Source organism: Gossypium arboreum, chromosome 13, assembly GCF_025698485.1.
Source record: "Gossypium arboreum isolate Shixiya-1 chromosome 13, ASM2569848v2, whole genome shotgun sequence".
Lineage (NCBI taxonomy): Eukaryota > Viridiplantae > Streptophyta > Magnoliopsida > Malvales > Malvaceae > Gossypium > Gossypium arboreum.
In genome coordinates, this window is record NC_069082.1 from 20,503,033 (window position 1) to 20,520,171 (window position 17,139).

The 17,139-nt window shown below is 35.4% G+C and overlaps 1 protein-coding gene across 1 annotated transcript; it reads right to left on the reverse strand.

Annotated features, from left to right (window-relative positions):
- Positions 1 to 15,899: 15,899 nt before the first annotated feature.
- Positions 15,900 to 16,773, reverse strand: LOC108482351 (uncharacterized). Its single transcript, XM_017785478.2, has one exon. It carries the CDS (start codon positions 16,688 to 16,690, stop codon positions 16,076 to 16,078), a length of 615 nt encoding a protein of 204 aa, XP_017640967.1. The 5' UTR covers positions 16,691 to 16,773; the 3' UTR covers positions 15,900 to 16,075.
- Positions 16,774 to 17,139: the final 366 nt, after the last annotated feature.

Below are 17,139 nucleotides of genomic sequence, written 5' to 3' on the forward strand. Positions count from 1 at the left end.
AAATTTTTGGTACATCAGATGGATGTGAAGACAACTTTCTTAAACGGTGATTTGGATGAGGAGATCAACATGGAGCAACCTTCAGGTTTTGTGGCATCTAGTATGGAAGATAAAGTTTGCAGACTCAAAAAATCTCTGTATGCTTTCAAACAAGCTCCAAAACAATGGTATGAGAAATTTTATAAGTCTATTCTTAGTTTCAGTTTTATAGTTAATGGTGCAGATCCATATGTGTATTCTAAGATGTTTGGTTCTGATTGTGTCATCATCAGTTTGTATGTGATGATATGTTAATTTTCAGTTCCAATATAGAATCCATTAATAAAACCAAGAATTTTTTATCTACCAGATTTAAATTGACTACTTTGAGAGAGGTAGATGTAATCTTAGGAGTTAAGGTTACAAAATCTGAAAATGGATTTGCATTAAACCAATCTCACTATATAGAGAAAGTGTTAAAAAAATTTAATAGCTTTGATATAATCTCTGTGAAAACTCTTTATGATTCTAGCATACAACTATTAAAGAATAGAGGAAATAGTTTTTTCTCAATTAGACTATGCGAAGATTATTGGAAGTCTTATGTTCTTGATGAATAATACTCGATTAGATATTGCTCATGTAGTTATTAGACTAAGTAGATATACCCATAATCCTAGCAATGATCATTGGAATGCTCTAAGATGTTTGCTTAAATACCTTAAAAGGTACAATAACTTGGGAGTTAGAATTTTTAGATGCCCTGCAATCCTTGAGGGCTATTGTAATGCAAACCTGGTAACTAATAATGATGAGATGATCTCTACAAGTGGGTATGTCTTTACATTGGGCGGAGTAGTCATTTGGTGGAAGTTTGCTAAACAAACCTGTATTGCTCGCTTCATGATGGAGTCAGAGTTTATAGCTCTTAACTTAGTCGGGTAAGAGGTCGAGTGACTTAGGAATCTACTTGCAAAGATTTATTTATGAGGAAAACTAGTACCTCCCATATCTCTATTATGTAACTTACAAGCCACAATTTGTGTTGCTAAGAGCCAAACTTACAATAGTAAGAAGAGGCATATTCGAATAAGACATGAATTTGTAAGACATTTAATAAATAATGGAGTACTAGCGTTGGAGTATGTGAGGTCTGAAAGGAACCTAGCTGATCCACTAACCAAATGGTTAAATAGGAAAATAGTTCTTGATTCGTCGAGAGGGATGGGTTTTAAGCCCAGTGGTTGAGGTATTCATGGTGGATGCCCAACTTAGTTCTCTAAGTTCAATGTGGTCAAATGAAACCATGGAAAGACTCATAGTGTACATTTTACCTATCCCTATGGCGAATGATGTACATGTATAAGGTTGAGTTCTTACTCTTAATGAATTCATAGCCCAGAGTTTGGGTGGTTCTATTGAGACAGACTTAATGAATTCACCGACTTGAGAAGTTAATTTTATTACTCTTAATAAGTTCATATCCTAGAATTTGGGTGGTCCTATTGAGCCAGGTTTAATGAATTCACCGAATCTAAATGTGAGAGGATGAGCTTAATAAATGGTCTTAATGATTTCATAGTATTGATTTGAGTGGTCTATATTGAGATAGACTTGACAAAATCACCTACGTAAGTGTGAAGAACTAACCACCTTCTATGAAAAACTTGTTGATTTATCATGGAATATCAAGTGAATATGATATTAGTTGTGAGTCATGAGTTAATTCCTATCATAACAAGTTCAAGATTCGTTCACTTGTTAAAGAGAAGAATCATTCATTTCTCTATGTACTAGTTCAAATCCACAAGATATTAGTGCTTAAGTGACTAATTCCGCTATTGCTCTTCTCACGTTTTAACTAGAAAAACCTTTACTCTTTCTCGTGATTATTAAAAAAATTCAAAGTACTTTGCACTAGCGGGGAATTGTTGGTAATGCAAAGGATTGTTTGTAACACCCCTTACCCGTTACCGTCGCCGGAACAGGATACAAGGTATTACCAGAACATAACATATACCAAGATAGAAATATGTCATCCCATTTGATAATGCATCGTATAACATATATCTTGAACAATATTAGCCAACTTTTATGGCTTGTACAAAGTAACTGGTCGAAATCTTGTAACTAATATTTTAAACCTAGACAAATATGACACATAACAAAATAATTTTTGCCTACTATACATGCCATAATTCAAAACATTTAGTTCAAATACCCCAAAGTATGATAGTGCGGGTAGATCTTCACGATCCTTGACTCCTGAGCAAGCTGGAGAACACTATAAGACAAAAGAGAGAAAACGAAGTAAGCTTATAGCTTAGTAAGTAGTATGTAAATACTAATTTAAGAATCTAACATGTTTACACAACAATTCAAGTATGTCTACTTTAACTTCACTACTTATTCCACTTCGATTAAGCTGTCTCTGCTGTGTCATATTCACTAAATAAATCATAACTCGAGTTACAAAACTCGAAATTCATATCCGTAAAATTTCCCTGAATCTAGACTCATAAAGCTTCTTGCTAAATTTTTTTTTATAATTTTTGGTTCAGCAGATTAGTACAGTTTATTAGTTAAAGTTTCCCCTGTTACACAGCTCGACTGGCCTAACCTTTGTCCACTACGAATTGAATTTCTCTCAGTACATAACTCAAACAACCCTAAAGTCTGTTTTATTTAAAACTAGTCTCAATAAGGAATTTAGGCATGTAAACTATATTTCTTAGTTTGCTTTGTACAATTTTTAATGATTTTTCAAAGTGGAAACAGGGGATCACGTATTCATCCTGAGCAAGTCAGTTACAATTGTAAATATCTCAAAATATAGAATTCCTTTGCTTGCCCTGCTTCTTTTATATGAAAGTAGACTCATTAAGCTTTAATTTCACATCTCATTCAACCTCTAATTATATTCCTCCTATTTTGGTGATTTTTCAAAATCACGTCACTGCTGCCATCTAAAAACAGTTTTAATACTAATTTCACTCTTTCACACATTCTTTATGCTAACCTCATTTTATCGTATATATGTATATGCCACAATTCATTTTCACCACATTTCATTCACTATAAGTGTAGGTCCAAACCACAATGTCACCACAAAACCATCCCGTTGAACAATTCGGATCAATCCTCGATATTTAACGGTTTGAGACTGACCCCACCATCATACTTCATTTAGTTCGGCTCTCTTGTACACATGGGGAACACTTAGTACCACTCATGCGACCTAGCCGATTTGTCTCGTAGCTCTCTTGTCTACATGGTGTCCTTCACTTGGAATCACGCATGCGACCTAGCTACATTTATCTTTCACGTAGCTCTCTTGTCTACATGGTGTCCTTCACTTGGAATCACGCATGCGACCTAGCTACATTTATCTTTCACGTAGCTCTCTTGTCTACATGGGATACATCTCGTATCACGCATGTGACCTAGCTACTACAGGGTGTCTCGTAGCTTTCTTGTACACATGATGTGCACTCAGCATCATACATGTGACCTAGCTACGCCCTCTATTTCATTCGATCTCTCCAGAATGTTCAACAGGATCTCCTCTCTGTATTTATTTCCATTCTTCCCATAGTCAATTTATATTTTAACATCAGCTAGTATATTTATATAATAGGCTGAAATATAAGAATGTACATGAAATTATTGTAATATTTACATACAACTTACCTTGGTGCAAAATATGGAAATTTTGCAATTTAGTCCAAAACTTTTTCTTTCCCTGTTCGAGGTCGGTTCAGCGCCTTTCTTGATCTATAATAACACATTTAGCTCATTTAATACTCATACTATTTATTTCAATCCAAAAATCACATTGTAGAAAAATTACATTTTGCCCCTAACTTTTACAAAATTACAATTTTGCCCCTAGGCTCGGAATTTAATTTCAGCCCTTATTCTTATGTTTTATGATATGCTGAACATTTTCTCTTCTACAACAACATCAAATTCCCACTCTATCATATAGTTATGAACATTAGGTATTTTACCGATTATGCTGTTTACTCGTTTTCACTTAAAACCGAGTAGCACAAATTATTTAACACAATTTAAAACCTCATATTCTATCATAAAACATCAAAATACACAAATTTCACCTATGGGTATTTTTCCAAATATGAACCCTAGGTTAAATTATTACTAGCATAAGCTTAATCGAGCTTCCGGATTCCAAAAGCGTAAAGAACATTAAAAGCGGGCTTAGAATCACTTACTATGGAGCTTGAAAGTTGAAGAATCCCTAGCTATGGAGAGAGTGAAGTTTCGCAGCAACTAAATGGGGAAGATGACTATTTTGTGTTATTTTTCCCATTTTATTTCATTTAATATCAAAATGACTAAAATACCCTTACTACTAAACTTTCCAAAAATTCCTTCCATGTCCTAAATTTGTCCATGAACTTAAAATTGGTAGAATTGCTATTTAAGACCTCCTAATAAATATTTCAAAACAATTTCATACTAAAATTTCTAGTATGCAAATTTTGCAACTTATTCGATTTAGTCCCTACTTTCAATTTAAACACTTTAGGCATAGAATTTCATCACGAAATTTTCACACAATCATGCAATCATATCATAAACCCCAAAATATTTATAAAACAATTATTTCTATCTCGGATTTGTGGTCACGAAACCACTATTCCGATTAGGCCCTAATTCGGGTTGTCACAATTCTCCCCCTTTAGAGATTTTCGTCCCGAAAATCTTACCGATAAAGAGGTTTGGGTCTTGTTTCCTCATAGCTTCCTCGGGTTCCCACGTAGCCTCTTCTATCCCATGTCGTGCCACAATACTTTCACTAAGGCTATACTTTTGTTTCTTAACTGTTTAACTTCTCGAGCCAAAATCTTTATTGGTTCCTCCTCATAGGTCATATCCGATCGAATCTCAATTTCATTGGGAAATCACATGTGAAGGATCGAACGATAACGTCGCAACATTGATACATGAAACACGTTATGAATCTTTTCTAACTCTGCGGTAAGGCCAACCGATATGCCATTGGTCCAATTCTCTCAAGAATCTGACGGCCCAATAAAACGCGGACTCAACTTGCCTTTTCGACTAAATCTCGAATCTTTTTCCATGGTGACACCTTCAAGAACACTTTATCACCCACTTGAAATTCAATCTCTTTTCTTTTAAATCTACATATGACTTTTGTCGATCTCAAGCGACTTTCAAGCAATCCCGAATTACTTTTATTTTCTCTTGGTTTCTTTAACTAGATCAACTCCGTGAATCTGTTTCTCACTAAGCTCGGTCCAATATAAAGGAGTCCGACACTTACGACCATATAAGGCTTCAGACGGTGCCATTTGTATACTTGATTGATAAGCTGTTATTGTAGGCAAACTCAATCAAAGATAGATATTTCTCCCAACTACCTCCAAATTCTAAAACACAACATCTAAGCATATCTTGAGTACCGGATTACTCTTTCCGTTTGACCATCTGTTTGTGGATGAAATGCGGTACTAAAGTTCAATTTTGTACCCAAAGCTTCTTGTAACTTTTTCCAAAATCTCGAGGTAAATCTTGGATCTCTATCGATATTATAGACATAGGTACTCGTGCAACTTCACAATTTCAGCAATATATAATTCGCTAATTTATCAAGTGAGTAATCGAGTGCGTCTTGGTATAAAGTGGGCTGACTTTGTTAATCTATCAACCACTACCCAAACAAAGATCCTTCTTTTTAGGAGTTAAAGGCAAACCGGTTACAAAATCCATGGTAATCTTGTCCCATTTCCACTCGGGCACCATTACGGTTGAAGTAATCACGAAGGTACTTGATGTTCACTTTTACTTGTTGACAGATCAAACACTTAGTTACAAATTCGAAATGTCCCTTTTCATACCGCCACCAATACTGACTTCTTTAAATCATTATACATTTTGTGCTACCGGGGTGAACTGATAAATGCCATTGTGCGCCTCATGTAATATTTTCGAATCAATTTATCATTTTTCGGCACACATATTACGTCTCGAAACATCAAACAGTCATCCGGTCCAACTCGAAAATCGAGTCATAACTTCGATTCGCATTGAGTTCTCTTGATCCGCAACTCACTATCATTCTTTTGAGCATCACAAATCAACTGGAGAAATAACGGTTTAGCTCTCATCTCGCTAAAATTGACCCGTCATCGACAATGCTAACCCGTGTTCATGGCTCTCAAAGTGAAAAGAAATTTTCGCTCAAGGCGTCAAGAACTACATTTGCTTTTCCCGGATGATAATCAATCACTAGATCATAATCCTTTAATAATTCAAGCCATCTTCATTGTCGCAAATTTAGGTCCTTTTGATTCATCAAGTACTTCAAACTTTTGTGATCGGTAAAAATTCGGCATTTTCACCGTATAAATAATGTCGCCAAATCTTCAAGGCAAAAACAACAATGCCGCCCAAATCATGTGTAGGATAGTTCTTCTCATGCGGTTTTAAGCGCCTCAAGCATAAGCTACTACTTTGCCCTCTTGCATCAACACACATCCAAGGCACATCAATGATGCATCACTATAAATTACGAACTCCTTTCTCGACTCGGGCTGTACTAAAATTGGTGCTTCATCAATCGTGCTTTCAACTTTTCAAAACTCGTTGACATTTATCAGTCCATTCAAACTTAACATTCTTTCGCAACAATTTAGTCATAGGAGAGGCAATTATCGAAAATCCTTCAACAAAACGCCTGTAATACCCGGCCAAGCCTAAAAGCTTCTAACCTCAGATACATTCTTGGGCGGTTTCCAATCAACGATCGCAGAAATCTTGCTTGGATCCACCCGAATACCATCACCTGAGACTATATGCCCCAAAAATCCGACTTCACGAAGCCAAAACTCACTTTTACTAAACTTGGCAAACAGTTTCTTTTCTCTCAAGATCTGCAATATAGTTCTCAAGTGTTCGGCATGTTCAAACTCATCTCGAGAATAAATTAAAATGTCATCTATAAACACTACTACAAACTTATCCAAATATGGCCGGAAAATCCGATTCATTAAGTCCATAAATATGGCTGGAGCATTTGTTAAGCCAAAAGGCATCACCAGAAACTCATAATGTCCATACCTTGTCCTAAAGGCGGTTTTCGGCACATCTGACTCCTTAACTCTCAGCTGATAGTAACTAGACCTCAAATCAATCTTTGAAAACACTGTGGCCCCCTTTAACTGATCGAATAAATCATCAATCCTCGGCAATGGGTACTTGTTCTTTATAGTCACCTTATTAAGCTGACGGTAATCAATGCAAAGTCTCATTGAACCATCCTTCTTCTTCTGAATAATACAGAGCACCCAGGGAGAGAAACTCGGTCTCACAAATCCCTTGTCATTAACTCCTGCAATCGAGCCTTCAATTCTTTTAATTCAATGAGCCATTCTATATGGAGCAATCGAGATCGGTGCGATGCAAGCAACAAATCAATGGCAAAATCTATCTCTGTTTGGAGGCAACCCATGCAATTCCTCTCGAAATACATCTGGAAACTCACAGACTATAGGTACTGATTCAAATTTCAGTTGAGACATCTCAACATTCATTACATAAGCCAGATAAGCTTCACACCCTTTTCTCATGTATTTCTGTGCAGACATGTGCGAAATCACCATAGGCAATTTATTTGATTCGTCTGTTTCAACCCACAGAATTTCTCCATTTTCACATTTTAACTCTAGTGTCTTTTGTTTACAATCTACCTTAGCATCATACAATGTTAACCAGTCCATTCCCAAGATAACGTCAAACTCACCAAATGGTAATGACATCAAGTTGGCGGAAAACAGTGACCTTGAATCATTAATGGGCAATTCTTGCAAACCTTGTCAACTAGCACATATTGGCCTAAGGGTTCGACACTTTAATCGTAAACTCATAAATTCAACAGCAACTTTTTATTGGATACTAAATTCATGCAAATATAGGAATGGGTGGACCGGGATCAATCAATGCAATAACAATAGTATCATAAAGAGAAAATGTACCAAGAATGACATCGGAGATGATGCATCTTCTCGAGCACGTATAGCATAAGCTCTAGCAGGTGCTCTAGCTTCGATCTTGCCGTTAAATCTTTCATCACAGTTCTACTACTAGTCCCACCTCCGGTATTTCTCGGTGGTCTACCTCTACTAGCGGTGGTATTCATCTAACACTCAAATCTTTCTTCTTTAACCTTCTCCGGACAGTCTCTAATAAAATGCTCACGAGAACCACTTTTGAAACAAGCTCGCTCGGTCCCCAACACTCACCATAATGTTGCTCGCCACATTGTCGACACTCGGGCTTTCTAGGTCGCACATTACCCACACTTGCCACCAAGTAGCTTGAGCTTTAGACCCGAATATGCTCTACCACGATCTCTCTGTAAATCCCCAATTGAAACTGTCATTCGAGGGTTTGTCTCTTTGGACCTCTTTGATTGAGATTGAAATGGCTTACTTATCTGTCTTTTTCTGACATCTCGAGCCTCAATAGTAGCTTTTCTTCTTTCTTTGTTCAATTCTTGACTTTAAGAGCTCGATCAACCAATACTACAAATTCTTTCAACTCCAAAATCCTACAAACACTTTAATGTCCTCATTCAGCCCATCTTCAAATCTTCTACACATAATGGCCTCGGTGGACACACATTCTGGGCATACTTCTTTGAGTCTTACAAATTCGCGTTCATACTCTGCGGCAGACATTTTCCTTGCTTCAATTCAAGGAACTCCTTCCGTTTTGATCAATAAATCGCTGACTTATGTATTTCTTTCTAAATTCTTCCTGGAAGAAATCCCAAGTAACTTTTTCTTTTGGCACCACTGCAACCAAAGTCTTCCACCAAGAGTAGGTAGAATCTCTCAAAAGTGATACAAACACACTTTAAGCATTCCTCGGTGTACATGAGAGCTCATCAAATACGGGTAGAATTTTCAAGCCGAATTCCGCTTTCTCGGGATCATCATCAACCTTTGCTCTAAACTCTTGACCCTTGTTTTGAATCTTGTCAACCGGAGGCTTGTTCATTCTTACCAAATTTATACCTTGAGCAGCTACTGAGAATCGTCGAGGTATAGGAGGGGTGGAGGAGGTTGAGCATTTGGATTTGCTCGAATAAATTCAATATACCAATTGTTCATCATTTGGAGAAAGGCGTCCGAGCCTCATCTCCTTGTCCCAATGTCTCAGTCTACTTTCCACAGTAGCGGTCCCTTGTGCGGGAGCGGTGCATTACTAGCAAGATCATCATCCGCAGTTCCTTGGGATCCATTACTATATTAAAACAAAACACGCTTTAGAATAATCGAGTCACCACACTATCACAATATTTTTATGGCATGTATAGCTAGACTTTTACACACACTTTATTAGTCCGAGAACCGACTAAACCATAGCTCGATACCACTAAATGTAACACCCTTACCCGTTACTGTCGTAGGAGCAGATACAAGGTATTACGAACATAACATATACCAAGATAGAAATATGTCATCCCATTTGATAATGCATCGTATAACATATATCTTGAACAATATTAGCCAACTTTTATGGCTTGTACAAAGTAATGGTCGAAATCAGTAACTAATATTTTAAACCTAGACAAATATGACACATAACAAAATAATTTTTGCCTACTATACATGCCATAATTCAAAACATTTAGTTCAAATACCCCAAAGTATGATAGTGCGGGTAGATCTTCACGATCCTTGACTCTGAGCAAGTGGAGAACACTATAAGACAAAAGAGAGAAAGCGAAGTAAGCTTATAGCTTAGTAAGTAGTATGTAAATACTAATTTAAGAATCTAACATGTTTACACAACAATTCAAGTATGTCTACTTTAACTTCACTACTTATTCCACTTCGATTAAGCTGTCTCGCTGTGTCATATTCACTAAATAAATCATAACTCGAGTTACAAAACTCGAAATTCATATCCGTAAAATTTCCTGAATCTAGACTCATAAAGCTTCTTGCTAAATTTTTTTATAATTTTGGTTCAGCAGATTAGTACAGTTTATTAGTTAAAGTTTCCCTGTTACACAGCTCGACTGGCCTAACCTTTGTCCACTACGAATTGAATTTCTCTCAGTACATAACTCAAACAACCCTAAAGTCTGTTTTATTTAAAACTAGTCTCAATAAGGAATTTAGGCATGTAAACTATATTTCTTAGTTTGCTTTGTACAATTTTAATGATTTTTCAAAGTGGAAACAGGGGATCACGTATTCATCCTGAGCAAGTCAGTTACAATTGTAAATATCTCAAAATATAGAATTCCTTTGCTTGCCCTGCTTCTTTTATATGAAAGTAGACTCATTAAGCTTTAATTTCACATCTCATTCAACCTCTAATTATATTCCTCCTATTTTTGGTGATTTTTCAAAATCACGTCACTGCTGCCATCTAAAAACAGTTTTAATACTAATTTCACTCTTTCACACATTCTTTATGCTAACCTCATTTTATCGTATATATGTATATGCCACAATTCATTTTCACCACATTTCATTCACTATAAGTGTAGGTCCAAACCACAATGTCACCACAAAACCATCCCGTTGAACAATTCGGATCAATCCTCGATATTTAACGGTTTCAAAGACACAGCCCCACCATCATACTTCATTTAGTTCGGCTCTCTTGTACACATGGGGAACACTTAGTACCACTCATGCGACCTAGCCGATTTGTCTCGTAGCTCTCTTGTCTACATGGTGTCCTTCACTTGGAATCACGCATGCGACCTAGCTACATTTATCTTTCACGTAGCTCTCTTGTCTACATGGTGTCCTTCACTTGGAATCACGCATGCGACCTAGCTACATTTATCTTTCACGTAGCTCTCTTGTCTACATGGGATACATCTCGTATCACGCATGTGACCTAGCTACTACAGGGTGTCTCGTAGCTTTCTTGTACACATGATGTGCACTCAGCATCATACATGTGACCTAGCTACACTCCCTCTATTTCATTCGATCTCTCCGAATGTTCAACCGGATCTCCCTCTCGTATTTATTTCCATTCTTCCCATAGTCAATTTATATTTTAACATCAGCTAGTATATTTATATAATAGGCTGAAATATAAGAATGTACATGAAATTATTGTAATATTTACATACAACTTACCTTGGTGCAAAATATGGAAATTTTGCAATTTAGTCCAAAACTTTTTCTTTCCCAGATTCGAGGTCGGTTCAGCGCCTTTCTTGATCTATAATAACACATTTAGCTCATTTAATACTCATACTATTTATTTCAATCCAAAAATCACATTGTAGAAAAATTACATTTTGCCCCTAACTTTTACAAAATTACAATTTTGCCCCTAGGCTCGGAATTTAATTTCAGCCCTTATTCTTATGTTTTATGATATGCTGAACATTTTCTCTTCTACAACAACATCAAATTCCCACTCTATCATATAGTTATGAACATTAGGTATTTTTACCGATTATCTTGCTTTTACTCGTTTTCACTTAAAACCGAGTAGCACAAATTATTTAACACAATTTAAAACCTCATATTCTATCATAAAACATCAAAATACACAAATTTCACCTATGGGTATTTTTCCAAATATGAACCCTAGGTTAAATTATTACTAGCATAAGCTTAATCGAGCTTAGGATTCCAAAAGCGTAAAGAACATTAAAAGCGGGCTTAGAATCACTTACTATGGAGCTTGAAAGTTGAAGAATCCTAGCTATGGAGAGAGTGAAGTTTCGCAGCAACTAAATGGGAAGATGACTATTTTGTGTTATTTTTCCCATTTTATTTCATTTAATATCAAAATGACTAAAATACCCTTACTACTAAACTTTCCAAAATTCCTTCCATGTCCTAAATTTGTCCATGAACTTAAAATTGGTAGAATTGCTATTTAAGACCTCCTAATAAATATTTCAAAACAATTTCATACTAAAATTTCTAGTATGCAAATTTTGCAACTTATTCGATTTAGTCCCTACTTTCAATTTAAACACTTTAGGCATAGAATTTCATCACGAAATTTTCACACAATCATGCAATCATATCATAAACCCCAAAATATTTATAAAACAATTATTTCTATCTCGGATTTGTGGTCACGAAACCACTATTCCGATTAGGCCCTAATTCGGGTTGTCACATTGTTGGTAAGTGGGTATATCACACATTGGTTAAGTATGGGCTATTAAGAAGGTTTATGTATAACCTTCTTAATCTCATTGAGTAATTGGGTTATAGACCTAACACATGAGCGTCGTTGCCGCCCTCTCGACCTGGTCTGTGTTAACATGCCTATTGCATGTATTTCTTTTTGGATAAAACTCTTATATTATTTTCCAGAAAAGGGTTTCTTTAAAAGCAATTTTACTTTTTCCGGTTTTTTGATTGCTACGAAAATCTAGAATATAATGTATTTTTTTACTGTTGCACAAAAATAGTGGGTCAATTTTGTAACTAACCTTGCGATTTTTACTCTTTTGCCCTTGCATATTTACTATTTTACCTTTCTGTTACTAGTATAAATGGAGAGTTGTTTTCCTCATTTTTATACAGAAAAAAAAACACAACAATTAGAATTCTCTTTCCTCCTCCTCGCCTTTGTTTTCCATTCCCTTTTAAAATTCTGCCATTTTTCCTTAAATTACATTAGAGGAAATTCTGTCAAAGAGTTTGGATTTTAAGTGGGACTGACTGTGACCCCTCCAAACTTTCCTAGGAATTGATCCTAATGTGATTTCCCTAAGAAGAACAATACCAATTGTGTTCCACCTTTCTTATTCGGGTGTACGAATATTGAAGCACTGTGTTAACCTTGGGAGACAACCTCCACTATAAGATTACACAGACTAGGGAAAATTTGTTTCTAAGGCAATGGTTTTTCCATAGCGCAGTAAATTTTGATTTCTTAATTCTTGGTTTATATTTTAGTCAATGTTAACAAATTTATTTTTCAATATTATATTTCTAATATCCATCAATTATTTTTAACTCTTCATTTTATTTAAAATATGAGTTAATTGTATCAAATGTTCTCAAATTATGACCGCCATTCTATATTGGTTCTTAAGCTTTAAAATATTGTAATTACATCCTCAAACTATCATGTTATACCAATAAGGTCCTTCCATTATTAAAAATCATTATTTTAAAATGAAACTTGTAAAGATAGATGTTGTAAAAATCTTTGTTTTGAGGTTTTCGAAACTTTTATAGTAACTATCGTCCACTCTCTTTTTTCAGTTTTAATTTATTTTTAGTTTTTAATTTTAAAAGTTATGTGGTAACATTTTACTTTTCTCTAAAGTTTTCATTTGAAATTATGTCACATAAAATTTCTCATATCATTTAATGGTTAAATTAATTGTTTCAATAATGAAAAACCCGATTGATATAACATGATAGTTTTGAGATGTAATTAGAACATTTTAAAGTTTGGAGACCAATTTAAAATAAAGATTACAGTTTGAATATGTATGATGCAATCAACTCTTAAAATTCATATATTCGATACTTTAAACATGACATTTATTATAAAAAATTAAACATATGGTATGGCCATGTAGACTTGGCATGTCAAATTGATTTTAAGTTGATTCAATTTGAGTCTTGGATGTTTGGATAATTTTGATTTTAAAATTTTCATGTCATTTCAGTTTGGTTTGGTTTTGAATTTGAGTCATTTGAGTCCGAGACATTTCAAATATGGGTCATTTTGTGTTTGAGATTTGTGTTAATTGAATTTAAGGCTTCTATTTTTTTTTTTTTTTGATGAATCATTATAGGTTTGAATCATTTTGAGTTATTTGATAGTCATTTTAGGCTTGGATCAAAGTAGCAATACCGTACTAGTGAGTATTTCATCTTTGTCTTGATTCTTGTACATTATTAGTGTGCTTTAGTGTATTATTTTAGGTTTATAAATGTTTTATTTTCATATATATACACACACATTTATAGTTTAATTTTAATTTTGTAATAAATTATAAATTTTATATACATTATAAATATAAGATTTAATGTTAAAAATATATTATTTAAAATTATTATTTAAGTTCAATAACTTAATTATATTTGAAGTTGAAAAGTAATTCTTAAAATGTTTAAGATTTTAAAAATAAAAGTTAGGTTTGAAATATGAATGTGAACCTAAATTATTTAGTAGTAATTGAAGGCTGGAATGGTACATATTGAATGCAGATTAGTTTGAATTTAGGTTAGAGAAATTGAATTTTAAATTTGAATGAATGGATGGCTAGATGGTGGGTTATAAGACCAAAAGAGCTGAAAAGAAGAAACAAATGCTGGCTACGCCAATTTATAACATAGTTTTGGAGGGGATGATGTGTCGGGAATGGAAAGACCAACCTTGTTAGTTTTCTGTTATCACCATCATGACGATATTGCTATTTGCTAGCTATCTTGCTATTTTCTTATTCATTCTACACAACACCAAATACGAGTTTTTCACAGGGGAAAAGCGCTTACCACATTTACAAAGTTGATCCAAGATGCATATTGGTCATTGAATGATCAATGTTGTTGTAAAGGAACAATCCATTACTTATGGATGGATAGATTATATAACTTGTTACTATGCACCATGGCAACATATTGCATCAAGATGTCATATATGAGCATTAATTCAAAAGCTAGTAACTGTTTATTCTCCTTAAATCCGCCGGCCTCTTTTTCAACGTTGCCTTAGCCAGTTGGATTAGTCGACTTGAGTGAATTCCTCGATCGAGTTTTCTTTTTTATTTTAGAGATCAGAGCAGGGGTCTGGATTTTATGTCTTGGCTCTATAATTGTTTCTTCTTCCTTGATGAGGTCTTTAATTAGCTTAAAGTCTCTTGTGACGATCTCCCTTGGGGAGGCAGCTTCTGAGTTCTGAACGAAAGAGAGAAGACTAGTTGACCCCGACTTAGATATGTGCTGAGGTGGAACGGTGCCATTGCTTATGACGTTGATCTTCGCCTTGTGTACAATGTATATTGCATTAGTATTAAACTTTTTCTACTGTGTCAGGCTTTTGATTTGTTGATAGAGACATGGTTCGGGGATTTCATTTGTCTGCGTCGCTAATCTATCTCGTTGGGGAGGGCTGGGTTTATCGATCAAAATGTTCGGACTAGTAGATCGGTAACCATGGTTTCTCCCTACCTTGTACTTGTTTTCTTAAAGCCGTTTTTTGTTTTTTTGGTTCGCTTGTGGGTAAGGCTGTTCCATGTCGGCTTACGACGTGGACGTTCTCTTGGGTCTGTTTTGTACTGATCTCTCCCGCTCTGGGAGTTGAAAATGAACAACAAAAAAGAACCTATATCAGGTAAGGTTTAGAGGAAGTTCAGATGGTGAAGTTCGGATGTTCATTGTTTGATATACAACACAACTTGATTAACTCAATTTGGACCTCAACTCGTTCCAACAGGAACTCAAATTGACTTGAATCCAAACTGATTTGAACCTAACTTGAAATGATCAAAACCGAATATAAGCCTCAAACCCGGAATGATACAAAACTGAAACAACCTAAACCAGAAGTGCTCTAAACTAGTAGAATCAGAATTATCCAAGGAAAACATGAGTCTTGAACCCGAAAGATACAAATTCAAAACAATTTGAACTTATAATGGCTTAAGCCCGAAATACCCAAAAGATATAAAATTCTAATTAATATATCTAAATTGATTCGATGCAAAACTAATCTAATTTGCTCAATTAACAAGTCTAGTTGGAAAATCGATAATTTAGAGAAATCCATTAGGCTACTACTCCTACTAGTTAACCTCGCACCAGTAAAATCAAAATGCATCATCTGAAATAGAGAGCCTCAAACCATGTGCTCTGAAGTGTAATCAAAGGACCCCAATAGGTGCAGTAAAATTGAAATGCATCATCTTTAGTACTAAAATGCATAATCAAAGGAGCCCAGAATTGTACACATATAGTTAATCAAATGAAAATTTAAAGAGATACATTATCTTCTCAATTAAACTATAACAATGTGACACCAAAGTTGTATAAAAAAAATATCAAAGCAAAACCCAGAATTTACATACCTTTCCAGCTTTAACCTAAAACCCCTTAGGTCCAGTTTCTTTCAAAACAACAGGTTTCTCGGCCATGGCGAGACAGTACTTTGCAATCTCTCTAAACCTAGGGACGCTCCTAAGATCAACCTTAGTTCCATCTTTCAAGGTTATGATAACGTCACCCCATTCACCTATGAAACGCGGCACCACCTGCACGTCCTTAATCACCTTGTAAGAGAAATCGCTCCTATCCTGACCCGTCAGTCCCGAAATAACCGTCACCCGCAGGTTGGTGAACCTGTACCTGAGGAAAAACCCCCTCGAAACGGCGGCTAGAGTCAACGGCAGCCATAGAAGAGTGAAACCCAGAAGCAGATTGGCTAAGAGGTCCCCGTAGTGGGCTCCGCCGTCGAAGAAGATGGTTTCTTCTTTGGGGCTTTTGGAGGAGGGTTGGGCGGGAGTGGTGGTTGCGGCGGGTTGGTCAGTTGGGGAGGACACGTGGAGCCTGGAGGACGGTCTGTTGTTTCCAGAAATGGATTTGAAGAGGAAGTTACGTACAGGAAATTTGGAGGAGGGATGGAGGGAAAGGTGGGTGATAGAAGTGGCGCCCGCGGCGGTGGCTATGGCGGCCGGTGAAAGAAGAGAAGTAGAGGCCATGAAGGATTATCCGTTTGAGAAGAGGCAGATGGGGAGAGGCAGTTAAGTTGAGCCGTTGCTGGTCGTGTATTTGCCACGTCACACGCTAAAAACTCACTATTTAGTTCTGGTCAAATTCTGCTATTAGTCCCTGCATTATGCATAAATTATTTATTAGTTTTTAATTTGGGTCAATTTTAATTTTTATATTGTTTTCAAATTTTAAAACTTTAATTCTGATCAGATGAAATATGTCAAATTCCTTAATGCTCCATTTCGAAACATGAGTCGAAAATTTTAAATCTAAACTTCATTTATTATGTAAATGATAAGAATGAAATGCATATATTATGGATAGAATAATTGAAATTCAATCTAATATATTAGAAAATTGTAAGGGTAAACTATACCCATGGTCAATCTAAAATAGAGATTTTCCTATTTTAGTTAATTAATTTTTTTCTCAATTT

Coding starts and splice junctions, on each gene's coding strand:
- LOC108482351 (XM_017785478.2), bottom strand. CDS start 16,690: ATGGCCTCTACTTCTCTTCTTTCACCGGCCGCCATAGCCACCGCCGCG.